Genomic DNA, 13283 nt, shown 5'->3' on the forward strand with positions numbered 1-13283 from the left:
AGTTCGATCCCGGCCGCAGAGGTCGAATTTTGATGTAGGCGAAATTCTTGAGGCCTGTGTACTGTGGGATGTCAGTGCACAATAAAGAGCTCGAGTCTCGATGGTACCTTAAGCCCCCATAAACTAAGGTAAACTAATCTAAACTAAGCCAAACTAAACTATTCAGACGATTATGGGCTTTTTAAAGCACTAATGGATGCAAAAAAAGTGAATGAAACAGTATCTGGAGTTACACCTGCGCTTACGTGAGACACGAAAGCCTCCATACTAAACCGGTTTTCTTTATTTTCGCATGCCTGGTTTGGAATAGTTCTAAGCCGGTGCTTGTCACGCTGGATTCTAAAGTAAAGTTCAAGCCATTTGCGGCACTTTACGTCGCTTCAGTAACAAACCCCACACAAAGCAAGCTATGTATAGCCAAGATGTCCTGTAGCTTTTGTATAGCTACGTGTTCATGTCCGATCCCGTGTCCGTCTCGCGCGTCTGATTACAACTACTGCCGAATACAAGTCAAGAAAAAAAAGCGGCTTTTCCTTAACAAAGGACCCACTTCCAGCAAATAGCGTCGGCCAGTTCTCGTGAACCTGTTAGCGTGAGGAGGGGACCATCCACCTTTTATATTCCACTCCCTGCATTGTGACGCTAGCAGGTCCGTGCCAATCCGCTAACGCCATTTCCCAAGAAGCGCAGATAATGGGCCCACTATTGGGAACGTATTTTTCAAATTCCGGTCCCACAAAGGACCAGAGGTAAGCCATCCATTACCAATATTGTGTCGATTACCTGTGGGTTGCTGGCAGAGGGCCCTTTAACGGCGAAAAGCCTCTGAGAGGCCTCCATCGAAACATGTTATTTCGAGATTATGGGAAAATGGCCACGCCAATAAAGGAAAATGGATGGTTGGTTTATTGGGGTTTAACGTCCCGAAGCAACTCAGGCTATGAGGGACGCCATAGTGAAGGGCTCCGGAAATTTCGACCACCTGGGGTTCTTTAACGTGCACTGGCATCGCACAGTACACGGGCCTCTAGAATTTCGCCTCCATCGAAATTCGGCCGCCGCGGCCGGGATCGAACCCTCGTCTTTCGGGCCAGCAGCCAAGCGCCGTAACCACTGAGCCACCGCGGCGGGGTAATGCAGTAAAATGAAAATTTGTGTCGAGGAAAGGAAATGCGTAGTAGCTGTCTAACCTCTCACCGGTGTCCTCGTCTGCTCCTACCGATAAAGGAGATTTATATCCAAAGAGTAAGCTTCTCGGTCGCTGAACTGTAAATAAACTCAACTCTAAAACTGTTGGCAAACGCGAATTCAGTCAAAAACGCTACTTTGTCCCTCCGTAGTAACAAATGAACAAAGCAACGAACGGGTCTTTACTCATCTTGAAGCAGTTAAAGAACAGGCTCGAGAGGTAGAGCTGTGCATAATTAATGAGCTACAGAAATCATCAACAGCAGCAGCAGCAGCTTAGCTACGCTCACTGCCAGAGAAAGGCCTCTCCCATATTTCACCAATTAACCCAGTCCTGCTCTCGCTGCTGCTTCCCCTATTCCATAAATTCTTAATCTCATCCGCCCACATGACTTTCTGGCGTCCACTGCTACGCTTGCCTTCTCTTTGAATCCACTCCGTTACCCTTAAGGACCATCGGTTATCTTGCCTTCGCAGTATATGCCTTAGCCTAACCCATTTGTTCTTGATTTCGACTAGGATGTTAACTCGCGTTTGATCCCTGACCCACTCTTTCTGTCTCTCAATCTCACACAGTAATTTTTCCTTCCATAGTTCATTGCGCTGTCTTCAAGTTCCAGCCTTTTCGTTAGCGTTCAAGTTCTCGCCCCTTATATGAGTTCTGGCAAGAGTACTTCCCTCCTGAGGGGTACTGGTCAGCCGTTATTATAGTAGGATACAACTTAAAAAAAAACAGCAGTTGCTAACACTGGGCCGCGGTCCACGGCGTTTTGTATTACTCCGCTGCCCAGTCGCAACAGTAAACGAAATCAATTTTTTAATGTTTGACTATATCAAAGAATCCACGTATCTAGCTTCTAGAGCTCATAATTTTTTTTTTGTGATAAGCTTCTTGTTTAGGTAACAAGAAACGGTTAAGCAGCAGACTACTTTTTCGTCGTGGAGGAATTCTGTGCGGAGCTTCACTGCAGACTTAAGTTGTATCCGACTATAGTGATATCTTTCTAATCCGCTGCAGTACCGATAGTGTATTCCCTTACCAGTTCAAATACTCCGATAGCTATCACGAACTATTATTCCCTTCCCAGAGTGCTAAACAATACTTTAGTTTTCTTCCTATTAATATTTTAGACCCACCGCTCTGCTTTACCTGTTCAGGTCTTCAGTGATGCAAGCTCTACAATTCGTCCCTTGAATTACTTACTGAACTCGAGTTTAAGAAAATATCTGAAGCGAAATTGAGCTTCAGTTCAGCGGAAGCCATAGGAACTAGGCAGCATCGAGACAACACCTTTTACAGCTCGGGCGAACTCGGGCACGAATACAGTCCAGACAGTTCGGCGTCATTTGCAGACGACGCTGACGGTGCAGACGACAGCCGCGCCTCAGACGATTTGGGAGCTGGGGAGGATTCGTCTGCTGACGAGCGGCGGGCGTTAGATCTTGATTAGTCACGCAGGTATCAAAACGTGTGTGTGGAAGGTTATCGCTTCACCTATATCTGGCGTGACATAGATCTGATTTGCGAGGAGGAAATCGTTCGTACGCCTTTCGCCAGGTTTGGCGTTTCAGTCGTGATTTTGTGAGCCGACGCTCGACGCCGTCTGGTCACTCGACCGTCTGGCGGGTTTCGGCTGCTCTGAACACGTACGGTTCTTCGCGTGTGCCACGCCTGTTGTCAGCGCAGTTGAACTGCATGTGCGGCCGACGGAACCGTTTCTTGAGCGTGGACCGGTAAGTAGTTTGAGCCTACGGTTTCTGCACGCCAGCGTTTGTTGATTTGGTTCATAACGGTTGTCTTAGTTGTCGATTTCCGCAAACTCCGCGGACATCATCGCGGTGATTCGTTTCTTGCCTTGTTACTCGCTTACTTGTTTTGCTTGTGTGCAACACGAGCACACTTCGCGATTAGATTCGCAATGAAGTCGTACTGAGTTCATAATTTTTGTGGTTTACCGTTTTCTCTTCATCGTTTCATAAATCGTGCATTTGTTTTTGGTTTCTTGGCTCCCTTGACAGTCGTGATTTTCCTTCTAAATGTCAACATGCCGCTTTTCGGCGGTGTATTTTTTCAGTCGATTGTCACAAAGAATAGCTCAGCCTCTTTTCAATGCCTTTTTTTTCATAGTTTCAAATAGCTGCGCAAAGTGCTTCATAACGTAGGAGGCACTCGTGTTCAGGCGTAAGGCTCGTTCGTTTCTGCTAGTCGTGCTTAAAGTGACACTAAATGAAAGAAAGGTAAGGAGACTGAATGCTTGGTGTCTCCCAAAGGCGTTTTTCAAGGCGTTGCGGACCTGCTTACTACAGAAACAGAAAGGTGGGCTTTAAATGACACCAGTTATTTCACGCCTTCTCTGCTATGCCAAATGCCGAGTCCACTCCGCAGGCGCATAGGATAGGTTAGGCCAGTATCGCATTTTTTTTAGAGTTCAGGGGACCGCCACGGCCATTATCTCGCGTCCAATAATTAATTTAACAGCCACCTGCCACGGTGATAAGTTTTCTTACAGTCCGGTGGGCAGGTTGCGATGACGTCACCAGGTCACGTGACCTAGGTGACCCGGCTATGCTGCTTCTCTGGAGATTTTTCCCTCGCAACCTCATTTCATCATCATCATCATTTATTGTACCTTTAAAGATCCCGTCTGGGACATTACATAAGGGGGGGGGGGGAGGCAGTGGTGTGAAGCTATCATACGATTTTATGTAGAACGAGAGCCTCAACGTTATCGTGTTAATATTTGAACATACATTATCTCGCCGATAAGAGCGTCTTTCCCTGCAGGTCAAGCGGAAACGTAACCAGAGAGAGCTAGAGAAGAAATTTTTCACTGAGGACAATAACTGAGTGGAGTTATCCTCAGGGGTCCTTTTCAGCACAGTTTGTCGAGTCGCTCTTGCACCAAATCATACAACAGCTGTCAGAACATAAAATACATGCAGATAAGGAGCCACTTGCTTATAAATGCACGCGGCAAAGAACGCATTCTTAATATGTTGCGATGAGAAAAGTGTGGTACCGGATATCCTTCCGGAATGAGCTAATGGCCGCCAGAGTCCTCCTGACAGTCGTGTCTCATGAATTCGGACAACATAGTTGCGAGCGCAGCAAGTCTCGCTTGAGACTGAGCATGGTACCCGGATCTTTTGACCCTATCGCACTGGTCACGAAATCCGCGTGACTCTAGAGGCGGTCTTTATAGCCACCTACAGAGTGACCACGCCGAGGCGCGGCGCCGTTTAGATTGACACCGCTGCACCACTGCGCCAAGAGAGATATGAGGACTCCCAGGGATCTGTGAATGTAAAGTAGAGAATGACCTTGCGCCTACATGGGAATTAACCCATTACGCTATCGTGTAGCTTAGATGTCCCTTCCAATTTTTAAAATTTTGTTTCCACCTGCCATGGTGAGCACGTCGCCCACAGCGTGTTTTTTCGCATTACGGACGGGCGTCAGCTTTTCTCGCGAACGGGATGCCTAATTCCATCTCATTAAAAGTGACATCATGACTTCGAGATGGTGCCATATTTCTGGAGGAACGAAGGAAAGCTGACCCCCCCATTCCCGCTCCTCGCTTCTGAGGAGAAAAGCGGGGATAAGAAGGGGGCCCGACCAAGCAGGGAGAGGGACTATCCCCGACTGTGGAGGAAGGGAATATCATCTTTTCATCTGCCACTCCCTGCATTGTCACGCTGGCCGGGTCACAAGAATCGGCCGACGCCTTTGGCTGGAAGAGGGATCCTTTTACGGGAAAGAAAAAACCGCTTTGTTCTTGAGTTGTATGGACTATAGCCACCGTAGCCAGGCAGAGTGGCATTAGAAGGATAGGGTGAAGGGCGAGGTTACTGTCATGATTTGTGCAAGCGAGCGCGTAAACGAACCGGATACCCCAGAGCAGCGGCACGTTGAAGCATGTACATACGCGCTGTTGCTCATACATCGTCACTCTTACAAGTGCGTTTATTTATTTTCATATGTATATGTTATATATTTTGCATCCCTTCGGTGTCTTCAGTGCTTTGAAGGAGTGAGCGGTACCGATATCTATAAATTAAGTGAACATAAATTGCAAGGAGCAAAAATAACTGAGCAGCAGCCTTCAGCCGCAAGGATTGAAACTTTCTGCAGTGGTGAAAACATGGATTTAGAGGGCAGGTGGCTGAATTCGCTCCTAGTAGTCAAAGAAAAAAAACTATCCTGAAAATTAGTTTTAAAGTATGGCAATAAACAAAGCGAAATTTTGGAGTACCGACCTTGTGGTCGTTATCGATGTGAGAGTAGATGAATAGAAAGGGTGCAGAACGATTGCCCCGGGTGCAAAACACCCGTCTCAAAAGCTCCGCGCCGTTAGCCCCTCGTCGCAAAAGCCCCATCAGCGCCTGCACTGTGCCATAATCCTCACGTGCCGAAAGGCCTGCACCAGAGCAAGTTTCACGCACGCGGCCGCCTCCGCGACCTCCCCAGAGGTGATACCGATCGAAGGCGTCCGGCTAGGTTACGAGTCTCCTGCTGACTTCTATACTGTCGGGAGGGGGGGGGGGGGGGGGGGGGGGGAGGGGGGGTGTAGGTAGGATAGGAGGAGGAGGAGGAGAAAGGGAGGGAGCTTTTAGCGTATTATTGCGTTCTGGGTGACGTCTTTCGCACAGTCGTGGAAACATATTATATAACATTCATGCGCCCCTGTAAATCACACAATTTGGACAGAAAACGTAAAAAGCAATAAAAATGAAAATTAGATTTGAGTAAAGAAAATGGCGTGGTATCTGTGTCACATATCTCAGTGAACACCTGAACCGCGCCGTAAGGGAAGGGATGAAAGTGGGAGTTAAATAAAGAGAGAAAGAGGTGCCGTAGTGGAGGTCTCTGGAGTAAATTCGACCACATGGGGATCTTTAACGTGCACTGAAAATCGCACAGCACACGGGCGCCTCTTGCGTTTCGCCTCCATGGAAACGCGGCCGCCGCGGTCGGGTTCGAACCCGGGTACTCCGGCTCGGTAGACGAGCGCCTTAACCCCTGAGCCGCCGCTTTAGATCGTAAAAAGCAATCGCATTTTCTGTCTTCCGCATTGCTCCGACTGTGCGGTCAAGGGCGAAACAAGCGTGCTTACGTTCCCTCTAGATAGTAAGCTCAAGAAAGAGTGGATAAAGGAGTACATTGAAATATTAGTGTGGGCGAGTCGCTTACTAATACGAAAACTTAAAGCAGCGCGATACAGCGGGGACCACGAAGGAACGCACAACGGCACTAGCGCTGCAGCTGTACTGTCGTTTGTGAGCTCCTTCGATCGATTTCTTTCTTGCGTGCTGCTTTAAATTTGCGCCACAATCAAGGTTCATACTGAAAATGCGGTGACCAAAGCTGTGACAGCTCGCATTTAAGCACCAGTGAAGCTTCTAGAGCACTGTCGGTGAGAAGTGCAGAGAGCAGAGAATTCGGGGCGGGGCATTTTACGCGGGGTTTCTGCATCAGGTTCTTTCCTTGAACATTCATAAACACTAAAAAAGAAATAATTTGAGAGCAAGCCACACTGTGTGAAACAAGTTTTGTGGTGGCAGTCGGTGCGACAATGTGGAACAATCAATGTTTTAGTACAGCTAATCATTCGTTAGCTGCACAGATAAATGATCAATTATTGAAGTGCTGAGGGATTTGGATGTTTGAGTGTGGTAATAAATTACGCAATAAAGAAGCTGAAGTGTGCCCAGAGTGTAAAACGCGCGCTGAGATGTCACTCTTGCTGCTTAAATACTAAGCAGACAAGGGTAGGGAAATGGTGAAGAGCTCAGTACGACATGCGTATCTCATCGACAGCATGTAGTTGTCTTCTCTTCTGCTCTCTAATCACTTATCTTTCAGACAAGAAATTATTTATCTACAAATTACCAATCGATAAACACCAAAAGTTAAATAGTAATAACAACTAAAACATTCTCCAGTGCTTTAATGGGTTTTTGTGACTGCGGGTTTCCTTCGCACATGCTTTCATATTACAGTTGAAACTCGCTATAACGAATTTGAAGGGGCCTGGCGATTACTTCGTTATAGCTGTAGCTTCGTTATAGCCCGTGTTGGCCGAGCTTCCAAGGGGAATTATCATTCCTTCGTTATATCCATTATTTCGTTATAAACAGTTTCCCTACAACGAGGTTCGACTGCGCTTAAATATTCTGCCAAGCTTCGTTTTTTTTGCTGTCTTCAGTTAACGTTAGTCACAACTTGTCAATGAACCGCTCAATTGCAGGTGGTAAAAAGGAAATGGAACCGACAGCAGCGGAAGACAGCGGCCCGGTGCTGCCATCTTGCGACGTTGCGGGCATTAGTGGCAGTCCCCGCAGTAGCGCGGCCACCGCTCTAGCCAGCCTGGATCCGTGGCCTGCTACGCCGTACGAAGTTGAGCCCACAGCTTTCTTCAACGGCCGCCCCCAGGGCTCGGCTCCCGCTCCACAGGCGGAAGACGGCATCTCCTGCCAGAACAGCGTCACACCGCAGCAGCATCAGCCTGCCCTGCAGGGAAGCATGGCCACGCAGCCGATGACCACCACGTGAGCAGCAACGATTTTTTGTGCGAAAGCACCAATCCGCTGGTTCGGACGCGAGCAAAACCTTCTAACGTTCGTCTGTCCGAGGGCAACCTAAATCACAGGGGCAAGACTTCGCTTTTGTTTTGTTATTTATTTATTCTATGTTCATTTTAAAACTAGTTATGCTTTTTATTGCTTTGTTTACATTTTTCCAATTTTGAGTGCTCAAAGGTGTATTTATTAATTCATATTAAACCTAAATTTGAATGGCCAGCTTTGTGAACGTATATACAGGAGGAGTGATCGATTGCATTAGAAAAGCCTGTGTCCAGTGTGTTTCAACTCTGCTAACCATGCTCATGAACAGATGTCAGTCAATCAACGACTTTTTTAGAGACAGGATTTGTTTAGGTTATACTCAAATGAAATGCTTTACGACTTTCTATCAAGCCAACTAGCTTAACCCCACTGTGCTTTACATTATTAATGTCCTATAATTCTATAACGTCGTTTCGCCGCAGCAGCTCGCTTCGCGCGTTTTGTTGCGTTCCGGTGGTCGCGTACTTCATTAGACACTTTTAGTTGGCCGTACGGAACGGCGTTACGTACGCAGGAACGTTGCGGGTCGCGAGTGCGCATGCGCAGAACGTTCCGTACCGCTGGGCCGCTTGCGTACGTACGCACGCATCGTGTCGTTGCGTGCGTGCGCTACGGGCACGTTACGGGTTGCGTTGACAAGATGGCGGCGCCCAGCTCGCCCGCTTCGAAATAAATACATGTCGCCGCTGCATTCTCCGACGGGATAGCTCGCTCAAATGGTAGCGGTTCGCTTTTATTTTGCACACTCTCACCCACACGCAGAAGTATAAGCGATAACTAGCCCCTGTTTTTCAAATAATTTGGCGATTTTCAAGCTGTAGGCCTAACCGTGTTTACCTCGTAGCAACGACACCTGGCGGAGCACTTCTCTGGCTTTTAGTCAATTATTTCATTTTCTTCTGCTTGCATAGTTTTTCTTGGAACAAAAAAAAAACGACTCGCGATGCAGCCAGCTTCGTTACCAGTAATTAAATGCTTCTCGGCATTTCGAGCTAGTCGCGGAGCACAGGAGAATCACAACCTGAATCAAACAAAACAGCGAGAACGGCTGGAGGAAGATTGGCGAGAGTGGCTTGGCTGATGTCAAGAACTTTTCAAGCATCAGTCCTTATTTCTTGCGCCAGATGGCGCGGAGAAGCACAGCGGAGAATTTTAGGATGCGCTTGGTACGTCCACTCGGAAGGACGCTAACGTACGGCTAACTAAAAGTGTGATGGACGCGCCATTCTTACCGTGCGCAACGTAGTGAGCGTTGCGTACGTAAGCCCGTTACGTACGGCCAACTAAAAGTGTCTATTGGCAGTGAACCGACTTCTCCGGGCACGCTTTGCTGTCTCGCCTGTGTGATGTAGGCGCGAGCGATTCAACTCGGACGATGAAAACCCCACAGCGCCGCAATCTCACCTTTCAAAAGCTGAAGGCCAACTGATGGCCGCGTTTACATGAGTACGACAGTGGTGCATCGTATTTATTAGCGTATCTCGCTGATGCGACAAGCCCCGGTTAAACGTACCACATCAAATCTGGCGGTACAGTGGCATATCTCCAAGTACATGGGAGGAGGGGCCAAGCGCCTCCTATCTTGTGCCTGGTCTTCTTTGCTATCCGAGGGAGGGGGTATTGTATAGCGACTGCAGGGAGCAGGAGGGGCGCCCCCAATCCGTTTCCGTTCGGTAGTAGTCGTTTATTTTGGAATAATAATAAAATGACGGAAAAGATTTTTGCTAACCCCGCATCTGCCATCCCTGCTGGAAGCACCTGAGCTGGGGCAGCGGAAATAGAGGGATATCAGGCAGACTGGAGAAATGAAATGAAAGAGGTGAGGGGGCAGGAAGAAAGGATAGGAGGGAGATTCCGTTCATCGCGGAAGTCGCACTGGTGGTGATGACGTCACTCGTGTGGAGCGTATCTGCCACGTGTTTCTTCCACGTGTGCCTGCCACGGCTTTCTGGCTACGGCGGGGTTTTCGCGCATCGAGCCAAGCGTCAGTTGCATACTGAGAGCAGCTGTAGGCGCGTAATAAGCGATAATAAGCGGTGTGGTGCGGCTTCCAGTGTAATTTTCTGCAGTGTTTATACTCGGAGCTATATGGAGAGAAGGACGCACTGGCTGGCAGCGTTCTTCCGCCCAAGCAGCTTGTTGATACTCGCGAAGGAGCAAAGGCGCCAAACGAACTTTTGTTGTTAAGCGGGGAAATTAATCTTTCCATTCAGGACCTCGAACTATAGTAAATCCTTCGAACAGGGTCACCCGCGTTTTGCCAAGCAAAACGAGACAGGAGACACGATTCGTCACGTAAGGATAAAGAGTAAACAGCAGCAAAACGGAATTCTACTACGTCAGACGTGATCTGAGCTTCCTTCTTCACGAAATAGTGGAAGTTAAAGCCCCTTAATGGAGGAAAGCTGCGCATTTGCTTGCCGCTGGCATGAGGTATTCTTTATCATCTGAGACGCGAACCGCACTAGGGTAACCGTCGGGTAGCCACAGGTCCTACAGGTCGCGTCTGCATCTCGTGACGAGTCACAAACAGCGACAGCTTTGCAAAGATCCGGCCGGCTTGTACAACAGTCGAAACCGCCTCGCTGTGGCACATGGCTGTCCATGACACAGCATGAACTGTGCCAGCGTAATAAGGTTCATCTTCCCCTGTATACATTTTCCTCCCGGTGACTGCTGTCTCGCATACCGCTCCGCTTTTGCCACGACGGAACAAGATAATTTGCGAGACACTGGCCGCATTTGTTTTTCCAGTCCCGGACTACTTGCTGGCAGGTCTCGGCTTCCGCTCGGACAGGAAAAGCGTCATGGTCACATGACCTACTTGCCATAGGCTGCTTTCGAACACGGCGCCACAGTCGGGCTCCCCCTCGATTACCATACAAGGACGCTGTCATCTGCTAGCAGACGATGCAAGCCACGGCCACTACAACGCCGAAGCAACGCCGTGCGCTCGATTATGATACTGAGTCGATTTAAAGACTGTACTGTCAGCTTAGCGTAGGTGCATTACAGAACTCAGCTTCGGAGGTATGCTCGCCGCTACTGCTTGCGGCGAAGTTCTCACAAAGTAGCCCAACTCGTTGCGGAAAGGCGGATAGACGAAAGCCTCCGCAAAAATGTTGACAACAAGCTCTATAGCTGCTCCAGTATACGAGTGGTTCACCTGCGATGCTTTCAGGTAAGCGTACAGACAGCATGTGGCAAAACAAGCGAACAAGAACCTCTTGACGACACGAGCAAACAATACGCGCTCGCAGCTCCGAACGCGCGTCCGTGTGCGGTGGATTTCAAGAAAATAAACGAAGATGCAAGAACAAAAAGTCTTGCGATGGCTCAGAGAGGAGCTACGGAGCTCATGTGAAGGTTTAACGCATGATATCGACCTCCAGGGACACGAAAAGCACTCAAAATGCACACGGAGTCTAACTTAATATGGCTGCCAGCGCGGCGCGCAGCTATCGTCTGCTGCCTTCTCAGCAGCCCCAAGCAGCCCGCGGACTGCCATAGGCTAAAAACGAACGCGTTGCTATGGCGATGCAAGCAGGTGGGCGGAGCTTTCGGGCTGCCCGAGAAAAACAAATACCGGACTCGAGTCCGCAAGTAGTCCCGGACAGTCCGGGACTGAAAAACAAATGCGCCCACTATTAAATAACGCGTTGTAGCATCTCTTTTTGGAAAGGCTGTACTTCACTACGTTATCGACGACAGCGGTGGACAGTCATCGGCATTATCATGCGAACGAGTACGCCCCATGAAGCTCATGGGCCGTGTTTCAGCTGGCCACACAGCCGACACTACGGCCGACGTGTCCAGCTGGTCTCGAGATGACATTATCAACTTGGGACGGAGTAGGTACGAGCATGATTCGCCCGATGTCGTATCGCTTGTTCCGCTAGTCGGGCGACGGCTAAGCCAGTTGCGCTTCCCTGCTTGGTCACCTAGAAATGCCTGTGCAGCGTACGTAGATAACGCGTCGCAATCTTCGGTTACTGGGTCACACACGTCGAGCTTGCCGTCGTTTGCTAACGCCGAAGCGCTCGCTTATTTCATGGGTTCTAACCGTTTGTCGCGAAGGAAAGCGCTCAGTTTAGGATGTGGTGTTTCAGCGCCAACGGGAGCCGGGCGCCGATGGGGTCCAGCTGTCCCGGCGATCAACAACCGAAGCCGTTTTACACCGGTGACATTGCGGACGCCTACGACGAGTCTTTCAGCTTCTGGAACATCCTAGAGCAAGACCTGGAAACAAAGGTACGTTGACACCGACTATTGTCTTCAGTCGTCACGGTAGACCCGCCGCGGTGGCTCAGTGGCATTGGCGTTCGGCTGTTGATCCCAAGGACGCGGGTTCGATACCGGCTGCGGCGGCCGTATGTCTGTAGAGTTTTAATACGAAAATACCCGCGCGTAGTGCGTTGTCGGCGCACGTTAAAGAATTCCAGGTGGTCTAAATTCACCCGAAGCTCTCCACTACGGTGCTCCTCGTAGCCTGAGTCGCGTTGGAACTTGAAACCCCACAATTCAAGTCGCCATGGTAGGACGGCCGGTCTAGGGCACGTTCATTACATCCAGCACTTCCTGTACTTAGAATTCATTGGAAGGCGGTGATCCGTTATTTTTAGATTTCATGTCACCGTGACAGGGTTAGGAACGCGCCGATGTTCCGAAAACAAGGTTAAGAGCCGGGTAATTGATGTATGAAGATAGTCCGCCGCGGTGGCTCAGTGTTCGGATGCTGACCCGAAAGACGCAGGTTCGATCCCGGCCGCGATGGTCGAATTTCGATGGAGGCGAAGTTCTAGAGGCCCGTGTTCTGTGCGATGTCAGTGCACGTTAAAGAAGCCCAGGTGGTCGAAATTTCCGGAGCCCTTCATTACGTTAAACCCCATAACCCAAACCAAACCAAATATGCAGAAAGAATATTATCCTAACGGGCCAACGTTCCCGTCACACTTTCCGCTTAAAGTTAATTAATCCGCTAGCCGATTATAACAATATTCTAGTCGCCAGTAAAGCTCTTCTAAATGCGGCGCTTAGCGAAATAGTGTTGGGCCACACTACTCAAGTCTTCTACATTTACATAGCGCGGGAGAATTCATCGCGTCCGTGAAGTCCTTTACGTCGGTGGGCTGAGTGCCAGGCGCTCGCGTCGATCGGCAACCGGTACCTCAGCCGCGACGGCAATTATCGACTAGCTGCTACACCGACCGAAATCGTGCTCCCTGCAAGTCTGTCATGCTCACCAGCTTTTATTAGCAGGTCGTCAGTTTACCTGATGCGACCACTTTTTGTCGTACTAGTTAGTGCGTTGCCTAAGAAGCGGTTACCCGCGCTAAATGAACGGGCGCGTTTGAAACGAATCCTTCCCAGATATCCTTCTTTTATGCTGTGCTCAAGGCTCAAAACTGTAGGGCTTAAAGACCGCCACAGATGCCGTGACTGCTTAATTCCTAGGAAGTGTAGCCTAA

The 13283-nt window shown here is 49.2% G+C and overlaps 1 protein-coding gene across 2 annotated transcripts in view; it reads left to right on the forward strand.

Moving 5' to 3' along the window:
* The first annotated feature begins 1039 nt into the window (after positions 1–1039).
* The window catches only part of LOC149331923 (uncharacterized), a 54337-nt gene continuing 42093 nt past the window's right edge, over positions 1040–13283 (forward strand). For both annotated transcript variants that reach the window (XM_089556933.1, XM_089556934.1), the window contains exons 1-3: positions 1040–2922; positions 7437–7737; positions 11925–12066. In XM_089556933.1, the coding sequence (XP_089413059.1) occupies positions 7451–7737; positions 11925–12066 (429 nt within the window). In that variant the 5' untranslated portion in view covers positions 1040–2922; positions 7437–7450. The remainder of the gene's footprint in view (positions 2923–7436; positions 7738–11924; positions 12067–13283) is intronic.

This window comes from Amblyomma mixtum, chromosome 8 (assembly GCF_055824585.1).
Source record: "Amblyomma mixtum isolate Tamu chromosome 8, ASM5582458v1, whole genome shotgun sequence".
NCBI lineage: Eukaryota > Metazoa > Arthropoda > Arachnida > Ixodida > Ixodidae > Amblyomma > Amblyomma mixtum.